The 15,172-nt window shown below is 43.6% G+C and overlaps 1 protein-coding gene across 1 annotated transcript in view; it reads right to left on the bottom strand.

Moving 5' to 3' along the window:
• Positions 1–9,570: 9,570 nt before the first annotated feature.
• Positions 9,571–15,172, bottom strand: part of LOC146811722 (perforin-1-like) — a 43,933-nt gene continuing 38,331 nt past the window's right edge. The window contains exon 2 of the mRNA XM_085614527.1: positions 9,571–12,559. Within this exon, the coding sequence (XP_085470653.1) occupies positions 11,476–12,559 (1,084 nt within the window). The 3' untranslated portion in view covers positions 9,571–11,475. The remainder of the gene's footprint in view (positions 12,560–15,172) is intronic.

Here is a 15,172-nt window from a genome sequence, read left to right as displayed (position 1 = left end):
TTACAAACAGTACAGTGGTAATTCCAAGCTTCCTATCGGTAACTCTGCAGCTCCCGTTGTGACTCAGCAGCGAATGCCAGCAGCGCACGTGTCCTAAAGTTCAAGGTGAGGTGGAAAACCACCTAGAAAAGGAGGTTGTTAGCAGTGTGCATGGCACTATGAAGGCCTCAGCTGGAGAACTGTGTCCAGGGCTGGATCAACATGTGGCATATTCAGTTTAGTTCTGAAGTATACATCTGGAACATGTGCCCAGCATTAGGAGCCACATCTTGAGTTCTGTATCTGTTCCAGAACTCACATATAGAACACTGGGGCATATGTTGAAGGAGGTGGTGGAGAGAGGCGTTAGCCGTCATGGCTTAACGCCTCACTCCACCACTTCAGAAACGCAAGGCTGCACCATATTTACAACAATATGATGCAGCCTTGTGTTTCCCCCTGCGCTGGCGCTACACTTAGAAGTGTAGCGCCAACGCAGGCAACCTTGCACCATAGTGCAAGAGTGTCTGCGTGCAGGGGAAAGATTGTTTATGTACAGGAAGGTCCCCCTTCCTGCACATTAACAATCCTTAAATGCCATTTTGTCACTTTTATGTATGCTGCTTAATGCAGCACACATGGAAGTCACAAAATGGCTTTCTTTTTTAAAGATTGTTTAGTGACAGCAAGCCAAGGCACTTTGCTTTTTCCAAGTGTGCTTCACAAGGCAGCACACATGGAAAAAGCAAAAACAAGGAGAAATAATGCATTTCTCCTCGTTTTGCCAACTTAAGACCAGGCTTTCCCTGGTCCTAATTTTGGCGCTGCTTCCTATTTACGCTGGCCTTGTAAATAGGGGGCAGCGTCAAAATGAAGGGGGACCTTATTTACAAGGCAGCGTTAAGCAACGTCTTGTAAATAAGGCAATGCCCCTATCGCCACCACAATGTTGTAAAAAGTGACATTGTGGTGGTGATAGGGGCTTGTACATATGCCCCACTGTGTGCAGCTGTGGGGGCCACATTGCAAGTATTATGTCCACCTCTGGAGGCAAAAAGGGAATAGTTCTGAGGTGGGTGATTTTAAATGATATTAATCATACATGGAAAGTGTTGTGATCTATGAAGATAGACACCTGGAGCCAGGAGGTGTTATTAAGTCTTCTTTATTCAGTCTCCAGTACAGGTCACATCTGTCTTGACCCCAGCCAGCCTAGTGTGGTACCAGCCCCACCAGGAGCAGCCTGCCTAGCTGCTCAGCCCATCTCTAACTGCCAACACTCATCCACTCAGACACCCAGGCATTCCACGCATCACAGGCACACCAACATTCCATGACCATCTCACGCTCTGGCTGAGCAGCTAGCGACAGCAGGGCTGGAGTACATGTTATACAATTAAGTAGGGTATAACAGAAAGACAAGAATTTAAAAACGTGTGCTCTGGAGTAATGTTGGTGCAAGTGGGGGAGGTGGTACAAAAAGATATGGAAATTTAGAGATCAACTAAACACAATTTCAAGATGAGAAAGAGACTGAATTGTATAATGCATATGTATTTGTGGATGCCAGGCGAGCTATTTACTGACAATGGTCAACTACATTGGGTCTGACATCAATTTTCAATTGGTATAAAGTTTTACATGTGCTCTTTATTTCTATTTAAAAACTGCGGTATATGCTGCTCTATTCATTTTTAGTTTGGTTTCATGACAACAGGAAATGAGCCCTACTCTGTCCACTCAGATGAAGCAGCATTAGGGCGAGACACATCTTGTTTCTGTCTCAATCTATGAACCATACTTTGGGGCACCCTGTATGACTTTGTTCTGACGAACTCACATCACATGCTCCTGGCAGGGGTGGCCGGCATGGCTCGCGGATGTGCGTGAGGGTACGGGGCCTGTGGGGTTCACAAGGGGGGTCAAAGGAGGGTCACGGGGGTGTTTGCATGGAGAGAGATTGGGGTCTAGAGATGTAAAAAAAAAAACTTACCTCGAGGCCGGGTCCTGCATCTTCTCTACTCCTGCTCTCCTGAGTCCGCAAGGAAGCATGCATCCAGGCTCCCTCCCATAAGCCAATCACAACGCTGCAATGCAGCATTGTGATTGGTCTGAGCGCCGTGACCCGGCACTCAGACAGGGGCTGTAGGGGTGGGCATGTTCTCCATACAGGCTGTAATGCAGCCTGCATGGAGAGCAGGGAAGTGTGCATGACTGCTTTGGGCGGCCCGAGAAGGCCGACCAAACAGTCCCTGCACACTTGAGTGGGCAAACCACTCCCCCTCTGCCCTGCTTTGTGAGCAGAGCAACACCACCCACCCTCCCGTCCACAAAGGAAACATAACATGATAATAACTACAAGTTATTGTAATGTTATGTTTCCTGTTCTCACTGCTTGTAAGTAGTGGGGCGACACTACTCCGCCATAGCGGAGGAGCCGCCACTGGCTCCTTTATTGCGCAGAGGATATAAATGGAAGTTTCTAATATGGCAGGGAAGTAAAATACAAAACGTTGCTTGTCTTTGAATATCTTGCTGCTATATGATTGAATAAAGCAATATCAGGCAAATCAACAATGCTCTTTGCAATTCGTTCCTGAAGCCATGATATGCAATTCTTATGTTTTGAGAGAACTCCTTATACTGGATTCCTTTTACACTTGGATTATAAAATCTATATAGAGTAATTAAATGTTATTAGATTTCTATGTCATTTTGAAAATATTCTTCTCATACTTTTCTTTTTAAATGTTTCTACCAAAAGAGCCTCAATTTAGTCTGTTGTTTTTAGAACATGTTTCGATCTGTTGAAGCGTTGGTTATGAAATGAAACATTTAGCAATGATGTTGGTTGGATAGTTTTCCTACCGGAAGCTACCTCCCATGCTGCCATGTGAATTATACGTATAAGACAATAATTAAGACAAAAGTTTATAATGAACTTCCAAGTGTGCTATCACAATCAATGAAATTAATTTTGAGTCATAATCATAAGATTAAGAATCAAAGGGACATAAAGTAGAATGGATTACAAATGTAAATGTATTAAATTAATGCACATTAAGAATTCTTTAAAAAAAAAAGAAAAAAAAATGAACAACCTGCCAAGTACCACGCATCAAAGGTAAGATTAACGCAATTAAATGCTGGTGTCGGCAACACCGCATTAAAATGCCTAGTCATGAATATTAAGCAAGCTCCTACCAGGGTGCTGAGGCACTGCAGGTATAATTAACAAGGAAACAGCCAGGCTCTTGATATGCCCTGCTTCCTAAACAACTATGACCAGGTGGTGCTAGTGACGTCCTGGGTCCCAGCTAAGTTTAATACTTATACCCTTTGCTTTCACTAAAACAATCAAACTGTTGCCCCAAGGTGGCACTCAACACCACATGGATTCAGCTTCACCCACAAAACGAAACATGGACTAACAGGCCTCAGACACAGCCTCATGTGAATCCACGTCTTTTGTCAGACTTGTTCCAGCCCAGTTGCTTATGGTGTAGCACTTTAAAAGGAGCACTCCATGAAACGAAGAGTATGATGGGAAACTGAGTGCCCCAGTACTAAGACTCCTGTCAGCTCTGCATCCAGCGGAGGAGTGCCACCCCACTCTTCCTACTGCAGTGGCTCAGTTCCTTATGTGCAGGCAGGGCTGAGCTCCATGACGCCAGAGCATCGCAGGGGGAGGAGTGGTGGGCACTGTGCAAGTGCGCATGACGGTTTGGCCGGCCGTGGTCGGTCCAGGTGAGTTCAGTGACATGGCTGTACTTGACTCTGTCAATGGCAGTGAAGATCGGGTCAAGCGTGTGTCCTGCGCTGTGTGTGGGATTGGTGACAAGTTGGAGGAAACATATTTGTATCAGGCTTCACATGAGCAAGAGCTTATTTTGATTAAGGCATTCCACACACACACACACGTGCGCACACACACATGCAAATACAGACACTCACACACATTCTATCTATACACATCACCTTTCTTATCCCTACACAAGATTTGTTGCATTTTATTGTATATTACATGGTTCTTCAGCTTCAGCTTACAAATGTACACCAAGCAAATCTGTAGGATGAATCTGGGTTACAAACACAAATAATATTGGGAATACTTAATTAGATCAGATCTGCACAAAATACACGAGATGAGGCTCAATCAATGACGTGTACACAGTGGTAATACAACAGCCCTTTTCTCCTCTATTTATTATCACTCCCCTCCACCACTATATTTCTTTGCTTCCACTAGAGCCCTATGCTATTGCTGCTTTGTGGTCCTCCAATATTAGGGTTCAATGACGGCCAAGGACAGGTGAAGCACCCATGACTTTTGCTGATCTGAGGATTTTCCTGACCTGTTGGTTCTGGCCAGTTTGCTTCATTGCATAGTGGATGGAGTTTAGACAAGGTATTATGTAATTTCTTGAAGCTTACTACCAGTTTCCTTTTGTCCTGATGAAGACCTTGTGTGATTCTGTGTAAGGGGTTGAAATGTCGGCTATGAAAGGTTATACCCATATCATGTATTGTTGGGCCATACACATCTGGATGTTGATATTATAGGATTGTATAAAATCTTTGCCCTATTTGGGTTACCCCTCGGTTGTATACATTCTAAATATTGCCTACACATCGTGTGTTATATACTGTTTGGCTCACTTTTTTTCACTTGCACTGTGCCGTCACTTGGATCACCTACATTGTTTATATTGGCTTTTTTTAAATTCAGTTGTTGAAATATAAAATAAGACAGACTACTGATGAATTTATATTATTTGCATTTATTGTGAACTTCATTAAGACCAATACAATATTTTTTTGAAGTGATTCCTAGGGGAACATTGTTCTTGATGATTTCATTTGTCGAGTCCCTTGGAATATTGGGTGCCCCATATTTTGTGTTGAATGTGAGAGAATCACATATTGGTACTGCATCTACTGTATTGTATTGTAAGATTTATATGGCACTTATTACTGCTCTGTGGGTCACTGAAGCACTTGCCTACATGTGCAGCATGCTACACCTAGCATGGGTGATTGTGACTGTGTGCATGTGTGTTTGTGTGGCACCTTTTCTGTGTAAGGACACCTTGCATTCTACTTGCTGCCACCTCTCCTGAGCTAGTTATTTGTGCCAGGGATGCTTGCACTGCTGCACTAGTGAAGCTTGGTAAACATCGTTGCACTCTACAGTACCCAAAATGTATTGCCAGTGTGTATTTTCTTGTGGCCTTATGAAGAACTAGGAACACCCAAGGGTTGAAGGGCTATACACAGGAATCACTCATGTTTATATAAAGGGCCCTCACTCACCAACCTAGTTGGTGACATGCTTCATCATTGGGCCCCCACCAGAGAGGCCGAATGCCTCTCCGGTGTGCTTCAACGCCTGATTGCAGCGGAGCGGGATTTTATGTGTGGTGAGTGAAAGTGATATTGCAGTAAGTGGTGTTAAAATAGTCTTTACTATTCCTAAATAATTTTTAATGGTGGAATAGTAAGGCTAGATTAAAAATGTGTAGTGGACGCTGCGACTGAGTAAATTGGTCAGCCATATCCCAATTTAAAATGTTAGGTCTACATGTTTCAGCCTCTGGTTGCCAGTTGCGAGGCTTTCCTCAGGACCAGGGACCGTGGCGGTATGCACTCGCTAAGGTGCACCCTAACCTATGGCCACGTAAGGAACCGGATTAGTCACGGTTCGATAAATCACGCCTTCAGCACTTCTCTAAGGAGAAAAGGACATTGAAAAACACAGACACAAGACATGACAATTACACGCAATTCACCTGGTAACCAGTCCAAAATGCACGCGATCCTATGTAACCGCATGTGCCCTTAACTGTAACAGCATGAATTGTTACTGTTTTGTAAGGATTGGTGGCCCAGTGGGTGTTTAAATTACAATTATAGTGAGTGACTTATTACGCCTAATGTTAATATTGGCTATCCGTGATCTAGGTACAATTCTGCCTGACCATAACAGAGTGAGGTATGTGCTATATGCTATGAGAGGCACTCAATTTATTTTCTTGCCAGCTCAGATTTATCTTAGATTTATGCCTAAATACATAGTGGAACTGTCTAACAATGTAGAAAACACCTGTGTGGTCATAGATTCTAAGTAAAAATCAGTGAGATCATCTTAGGGAGAATTTAGAGCTTACGTTTCAAAATGAAGAGGTATTACTGCATGGGTCCTGGCAGGGGGCGGTGACTGGTAGTCACATGCTGGTGGGTAGAAAACAGAGAAACGAGTGTCATCACGATGTAAATCTAAGGTAAATACCTTGTGTTGTCCAGGTTGTAATGAGTAACTTCCTGCTCCAAAGTCAGCCGCCCGCGTTGCCTAGGTCGTGCCCGTCTACAGGACCCGAAAGCTGGGAATGGTCCGCCATCTGGAGTATTTAAACAAGTGTACCGCCGTTGTTCTAGGGCGGAAACTCAACTGCCGGCATGACGTCAGCGGGCCTTAGAGTGCATCAATAACGTCAGAGGAATGTACCGCTAACCTGGTAAACGAACGTGCCGGTGCCCCGATTGTGAATGCGCATGAGCCCATTGTAACACTGTAAAGGCTGTGTAATTGCAACCGTATTGTAGAAGGAAACTGCCACAAATGAAAGAGCGTGAACCGCCAGTACTTAAAAAAGGGGAATTCTATTGGTGCCCATTAGTTAAGTTATGAAACGCTACGAATAAATGCTACCTAGTTATGCAACGAGGGCATTTGTCAACAGAAGTCACAGGATACTGTGATATCAGACAGGTCTCCAGGACTCGTACTATCAAATGACAGCTGGATAGTCACAGTCAGTATATTAAAGTGACAGTCGTGAATGGGTGACTGAGGGGAGCTGCTCTAGAATACCAGAAAAGTTACCAATTGGTAATGGATCACCGTTTCAAGACTGAACCCAACGGGATATTATCATTCATATCTTGCTTGTGGGTGGCCAAACGATATATCCAGCATTGCTCTTTCTCGAAGAGTGAGCCTTGTGTATTTCTGCCTGGTCTTAGTTGATCGATTACTGTCCAGTGTATGTCATTAGTGGTATGATTAGCCTGTAAAAAGTGTTCGGTCATCTTAGTTGTGTTTTTCTTACACCGGATATTACTCCGGTGTTCACAAATATGCTGCTTAATCTTTCTGGTGGTCATACCCAAGTATCGTAAGCCACAAGGGCATGTGATGAGATATATATCACGTTATTTGAGTTGCAGTTTGTATGGGCTTTTTGGATCCAGATTCTGTTGGGTTCAAGATCAAATGTTTTGGAGGCAGTGGTCAAGTGGCAGATACTGCAATTACCGCAGGGGACGTTGCCAACTATGCTTGGTAGGCCCCACGCATTGAGCACTGGTGGACTAGTGTTAGTAACAGGTTTTCTGGGGTGGGTATGGACCAAACAATCCCTAAGGCTCCTTGCCCTTTTAAAAGAGAAAAGGGGTTTCTCCCATTTCCTGTTCCCAGTTGCAAGGATTTTCCAATGACTGTTGATGGCTTTCGTGACTGCATTTGAGGCAGTACTGTACGTTGTCACACATGTCAGCAGGATTTTCTCTTCGCTCCTAGGGTTGTCTTCCAAAAGTATATCGCAGGGCTGATTCCTTGCTCACTTATAACATTTTTGAGAATGTGTTCGGGGTAGCCACGATTCCATAGTTTCCTTGATAGTTAAGTGGCTTGGGAGCGGTAGTCATCTGTATGGCTACAATTCCTCCTAATCTTTAGGTATTGCCCATATGGGAGGTTTTCCCGGAGTGGTCTTGGGTGAAAACTGGTGAAGGCTAGAAGATTGTTTTGCCGTTGACTTAGATTATGTTTTAGTTGTTAGTCTTCCTTCCTCCTTAGTAATGGTTATGTCCAGAAATACCATCTCCTTCTTGTCATGGGTATGGGTGAACCACAAATTAGCATCACAGATATTGATCCATTTGAAGAAATCCATTAGGATGCCCTCTGGTCCTTGCCAGATGACAAATACATCATCTATATATCTTTTCTAGCAGGATATGTGAGATGTGAAAGGGTTGTTTTCAGCCAAGACATACTTTTGTTCGAAATCATGCACATACAGACCAGCCACACTTGGGGTGAAAGTGCTGCCCATCGAAGTTCCTGTTGTCTGCAGGAACAGTTCACCCTCATACTCAAAGAAATTCCTTTTCAGTGCTAGGGTGGCACATTCGATGATAAACTGCCGTGGGACATTAAAATCCCATTGTGCCTCCGCTGCCTTGGCAAGTACACTAATAGTTGCATCTTGGGGAATGCTTGTGTACAAGCTTTCAATGTCCAATGAGACCAAGATGGTAGAGTCTTCATCTATAGAAATGTTCTGCAAGAATGAAAGTAGAGTCTTGGTATCCTGCAGGTAAGTAGAGTTTTTTTGTATCGGTGGTCTCAGAAAGAAGTCGCAAAATTTGGACAACGGTTCCAATAAGGACCCGATAACCGAAACAATTGGGCGCCCTGGTGGCGAGATTATATTTGTATGTGTCTTTGGGAGGGTATAGAAGTATGGAATGACACTGTATCCCGTAGTGAGAATATATGCTTCGTGTTTAGAGATGTAACCATTTACTTCAGCACAGTTAATGCGACCTGCAATTTCAGATTTGAGAGACGGTGTAGGGCCTGTTGTTAGTGGAGTGTAATTTCTCCTATCGAGTAGAAGGCGTCGACACTCATAGTCAGTTTTGTCAAGAATGACCAAACCACCCCCTTTATCTGCAGGCTTAATAACGATAGTGTCGTTGTTTTGCAGGTTTTGGAGGCTCAGGTATTCATTGGCACTCAGATTCTTGAAAGTGTTTGATTCTTCAAATTTCTCCAAATCATTAAAGACTGCCTGCTCAAATGTCAGTATTTCTACTGGAACCATGTGTGAGGGTGGGCTGAAAGTAGATTTAAGTCTAAGGCCAGTTTCGCCGGTGGTGCACGGTGTTTCCGCTGGTTCTATTGTTTCAAAATAAGCCCTTAATTTCAATTTCCTAAAGAGAAGACAGCTCACAATGGAGGCGGAACTTATCATAGGATCGCTCGCATTTTGGACTGGTTACCAGGTGAATTACGTGTAATTGTCATGTCTTGTGTCTGTGCTTTTAAATGTCCTTTTCTCCTTACAGATTTATTAACGCATTCATAAGTGCTGAAGGCGTGATTTTTCGAACCGTGAGTAATCCGGTTCCTTATGTGGCCATAGGTTAGGGTGCACCTTAGCGAGTTCATACCGCCATGGTCCCTGATCCTGAGGAAAGCCTCGCAACTAGCAAACAGAGGCTGAAACATGTAGACCTAACATTTTAAATTGGGATATGGCTGACCAATTTACTCAGTCGCAACATCCACTACACATTTTTAATCTAGCCTTACTATCCCACCATTAAAAATTATTTAGGAATAGTAAAGACTTAACACCACTTACTGCACTATCACTTGCACTCACCACACATAAAATCCCGCTCTGCTGCAATCAGGCGTTGAAGCACACCGGAGAGGCATTCGGCCTCTCTGGTGGGGGCCCAATGATGAAGCATGTCACCAACTAGGTTGGTGAGTGAGGGATTCCTGTTTATAGCCCTTCAACCCTCTGGCTTCACTATTCTATTGTTTATTTAATATTCCTGGGGAATAAGAGTGGAGACAAGGAAGTTCCCGCTCTCTCTTTTTGTTTAAATATGAACTAGGAACACCCCCATAAGAAACGCATATCACAAAAAAGCAGAAACCTCCTAAATTAAAACTCAAATGTGCTAAACCTCCAAACCCAAATGCTAATGGAAGAACTGCACAAAAGTGGCAATTGGTCTGTTGCTGTGAAACCTCACCATGAATGTGTCACATTTGACACATGATTAGGGTTGACACGCTCAGCATGTTACTTTGACTATGGAACGCTTCACAAGGCCTCGCTGTGACAGCACTGCTTCATTTGTAAAAAAATAAATTTAAAAAACACAGAGGCTGAATGTTTTTCTTAGGAGCAGAATGCTGCTGCGGCAGAATACTGGGCTTGCCGAATACCAAGACTGCCTCACTTTTATCTCCCTCCACTCCTCTTTCATCCACCATGCTACAATTCCTGTTTCTTTATCCCACTCTTGCAGTTTACTTTTAGTCCCTGCTTTCTCCCATTGTCAATGTTTTCCTCTCTTTCTCTCCCTCATTCGGACTCTCTTCTCGCATGATAGCGGCATTAAGCCAAGGAGGCTAACCCCCCGCTCCGCCAATTCGTTGTAAATATGCCCCAGAGTGACTGTCTTTTGCAGTGCTTGTGTTTTTTGTGCTAATGTTTTACTGCGGAATGTATTTTCTCATCCAGATTGGGAGAGAGGAAGCATTTTCCACCCAAATTTAGCACCAAATACCGGTTTGGCTTTTCAAGTAATTATGTGTGATTTCATGTAATTTCTCTGAAATTTTGCATAATGCACAAAAGCAAATTCCAGGAATTTTGAACACTCCTAATTTAAATTGTAAATGTACTGCCATGGCATGTGTACTGTAGCGAACTTTAAAACAACTACTACAAGAAACAGTATAAATTATCAATTTAAAACAAACATTTGCCATTGACAAGGTGGTAACAAACCACTGCTACACTTCTACAACCTTTCAGGGCACTACAGACTATGCATTACAATATCATGTCACAAGGTCACTTTGCATGATCAGGCGGGAAATCTCAGAAACATTGGAATGAAGGTGGTAACTTGTATTTTTAAGCTTGCCGTCTGCCCTGGAGGCACGTTTGCACAAAGGGAAATGGAACAGACCAACAGACAGCGAGACTTCGAGAAATAACAAATTTAAAAGTGTTTTAAGTTCACACAGCAAGGCTACGCGATTTTATTACAGTATTTGATGTAGGAGGTCAGTCTTAAAAAGGTTGGGGCTGTACTTGGGACGCTGAAGAGGACTGAAACAAACTCCTCTGAAGAATTAGGAAACGTGTTCCATGTACACAACCAAAGTTTCTGTGGTTTATCTCAAATCTGTTAAACAAACACATAGTTACCTCAGCAAATTTGCATGAAATGAACAAAAGATACACACAGCCCGCCCCAAAACAGATTACATAGTGGGTAGAGAAGACAGGAACACATTTTCCTATAGTTGAAATGTGTTGGTCCACGTAGGCATGATATTTAGGAAGCTACATTCACTTGCCACAATTCTGTAAAAGAGTTCTAGAAGCACCTACTTCCAGCTGGAAGAAAACAGAAGTATTTTAATAAAAGTAGAGTGCTATATGGAGTCAGAGGGGGAGCAAGCCTATTAGGGTATGTCAATAAATAGGGCCTGGTAGACATTGCCTTTAGATAGTCTATGTGCGCATTTTCTCCAGCACACCCTAATATCCTGTTTTCCACTTTGGTTCATTTCTATGGTTCCATGCCCAGTTCATATTACTGAATTCCAACCAGTAGGTCACTGTATTCCAACCAGTAGGTCCCTTTCACTAAAGATGTCAGCTTGTGGAGTGTTCACTCTGGAGAAGGGACATAATCCAGGCACTTTGGACCCCCTAGAGATGGGCCACAGACCAGGCTGTACTTGAAAGTCAGGCTGCCGTGGTTCAGGTAGCAGATATCCTCGTAGGTCCCAGCTACCAACTGCTTGCTGCACGAACCCAGGCGGTCGTCATCATATCGATTGTCCTCATCCCACACTTCTAAGAGAAGGGTGCTGGCCTCGTTCAAGTGCACCATGCCAAAATCAAAGTGACTTTTCCAGGAGGGGTTGTCATTGTTCCACACTGTGCTTGTTCTCAACTCTTTGGCTTCGAATTTTAACTTTACATAGGCATCGGTCTTTGTGACATAATCTCCCCAGAGTCCAGTGGCGTATAGAATTTCCACCGTCATTTTGGCAAGTCCCCGACCAGTAGAGCAGCACATGCTGTTGACCCCATGTCCACCTGAGCAAAAACATGAGCATGAGTCTCTCTTGCTAGGTTGGGACCCTGAGGGACAGATGTTGGAACAGTTCTTCCAGAAGGTCTTCTCCAGCACATAGTCCCTGATGGCCAACTTCAGGTTCTTTTTCTGGGGCCCACATCTCCTGATAAGCTGGTGAATGGGCTGTAGGGAGTAGGAAAGGATTCCTGGGGTGACCTTGAGACTTTCGATCCAGTCATTGAAGGCTCCTGGATCCTTCCCATCGGAAAAAAGGAGGTCAGCGCGAAGGTGGCCACCCACAATTTCTGTCTGCCGCTCGTTGTAGGTCTCGTGAAAGCTGCCCTTGAAGTTCTTTCTCTTCTTAAGCTCTTCACAAGCGCTCACCGCTGCTTTAGCGTTTCCTTTTCCTCCTACATTGGCTGAGACCTCCAGGTTCAGGCAGTCTTTCACTTCATCCACAGATGATCCATCCACACTGGACTCGCAAGTCTTGATCGCTGTTACATCTCGGATCTTGCCCCCCAGGTTCACCTGGGTGATGTAATGGGTTCCATACGTGTTTACCACCTGCAGATACCGAGCCTTAGTCTTCTTGTTATAGGTGGATGGGAGGCCCCGAAGTGTCAAGTAGAATTGGTGTGTGCGAGGAGGTCTGTCTGCGGTCCGGAAACTGCCAGAAAAAAACTAAATATTAGTAAAACAAATGATGGTTTTTTAAGGTGCCTTACTTCCTGATTTCTAGGACAAAACATAATGCCCTGAGTCTTCTGCAGAGTGCGAGTACATTGGTTGCAATGAGAAGCAGCATCACATAGATTATTGATTGTGCTACGAAGAGCCTGGTTACAAACATACAATATAAGGTGAGCAAGGTGACAGACATATAACATGCTATAAATATAATAAACCTTACGCTTTATGGGTATGGTTGTAACTGTGCATATTCTAAGGGATCTCTTGATACTCACTGGATAATCGTGCTGTCCTTGTAGGATGTTTGAATAAATTGCTTGATTTGACCATTGTTCTGGGCTCTTTGCCATTTCTTAATGCACTAAACCTTTTTTCATTTACAAATACAACCACGACACCTCTAAGAAAATTACCTGTATTATCCGGAAACAGTTTACAGTTGTATGAAGAGACAAGTGGTTCATGAAACTCCATTTACTCACCTAAGAAAATGTGAAATCACAAAAATGTGGGTGATCAGCTACAATGATAAGACCTTGGGGTGGTAAGCGAGATCTTGTCTTCCATAGATTTGGACCACTCATAAATTTTATAATGGATGACTTGAAGGAGAATGGTTGCTCTGGAGACAACCTTATCAGAGGAGGGTCTTTGGCAAGTTGGGTGCCCCTTGAAAAAGCACTAGTTGGCCCCATATGTTTGAAAACTTTCTTGCGTTGGAGAAAATGGCACCTATCTTCAAGCAGTCCCCATTAGGTAGAAGTCAGTATCATGAACATGAACACACTGAACACAATATGGTACAGTGAGTGGAATAGGAACCTCATTGCAGCTAGTATAACACAGAATGAAATGAATATGAACTTTACTGAAATGATCAACTGAAAAATGTCAGTGATACATGCATAGAGGAACACAACACTGCAACTAACTATTTCTAAACGCTACTCGCTGCACCGCTTGGTTAACAGCTAGCAGCAAGTCATTTATGAGCGGTCGTGTGTGAAACAGGACACATAATTAATAAATATGACAGCACTGTGTGAAATTTGCTTTGCAATTTATTTTTTATAGAATATTCTGCAGATGGATTTGATCTGTTGCCATCTTTCTGGTGATATATATTTATTATTTGAAATGCTATGATGTTTCATATCTAGTTTGTAAAACTGCATTGCTTTGTTGATTGTTAAATAGCAGGTCAGAGATTCTCCATGAGGTATGAATGTCTGAGATGACTATATGGCTAAGTTAACCTAACAATTAGAGTAGGTGACTTCAACATATTTCACTGTTTTGCTCACATTTTAGCAAAATGTAATCCTTTGTAGACTGGCCTACATTAAGCAGCATAATCTGTAGCCCCTCTAACTTATAAATAATTTTAAAGCACTCTATTTTATAATTGTTTCCCCATGTCGACAAATGGATTTTGACATGATAAATATACCTCGGATGTATTTCCATTGGCAAAATCCATTGCAAATAATTTCACAGCTCATTGCCAGTTTTGAATTGAAAATCACTGACACCAATGTAGATCTGAAGCTGTTCACGCGGGTTTTGGCGGCTAGATTGGGCCCCCTCATGCCGGGCATCGTCGAACCAGTCCAGACCAGGCTTTATCCAGAATAAACAGAGCAGCGAGAACACCAAACGCATTTTACACTTAGTGGACAAAGCCCATCACACTGACATGGATGCTCTATTATTGTCGGTCGATGCAGAGAAGGGATTTGCCCAAGTTGATTGGTCTTTCTTAGACAAGACCCTGATTCACTTTGGAAGGGGGACAGGTTTAGGGCCTGGATATCAAGCTGCTACAGCAAGCCCACGGCGACTATAAGGGTGAATGGGATATCATCCATCCCCTTTGAGTTTCAGAGAGGGACCCGCCAGGGATGCCTGCTGTCGCCTCTCCTCTTTGCCCTCTATGTTGAGCCACTCACTTAGAAGGTAAGAAACAACCCCGACATCCTGGGCATTCCATTCAACGAGGAGCGACACGCAATCAGTCATTATGCGGATGACATCATCGCTTCCCTCGAAACGCCAGAGCGCTCGGTACCGGCATTCTTGCGGGAACTGGAGGCCTTTGGTGAGGTCTCAGGTTTCCAGGTCAATATCGGAAAGTCTATGATACTTTGATTGAACCAGAGGGAGAACATGCCGGCTGCGGGCAGAGCCCCCTATGCAGAGATACAGACAATGTCATCCATCCATACTTGGGAGTTGAGTTGGAACCATCTGTGCCACAAACGGTCAGGCTCAACTATTCCAAATTAACCACTCAGATCCTCAAGGAACTGCAACAATGGAAACACCACCAGCTATCACTCCTGGGGCGGGTAGCAGCAATTAAAATATGCAGCTTTCCCAAAGCATTATATCTTTTTCAGACAATAGCTATTTGGCCCCCACCAGGTACTCTCCAGAAACTGCAACAAGCAATACAACAGTTTGTTTGGGCAGGGGCAAGACCCCACATGCAGAAAGAGTTGGGCTATCTACAACCCAATGAGGGTGGTCTGGGGATACCAAACATTCTGAAATATTTCCGAGCAACACAGTTACGATATCTCGTAGAATG

Source organism: Triturus cristatus, chromosome 7, assembly GCF_964204655.1.
Source record: "Triturus cristatus chromosome 7, aTriCri1.1, whole genome shotgun sequence".
NCBI lineage: Eukaryota > Metazoa > Chordata > Amphibia > Caudata > Salamandridae > Triturus > Triturus cristatus.
The sequence above is the reverse complement of the archived record's forward strand: the minus strand, read 5'-3'. Positions and strand labels throughout refer to the sequence as shown.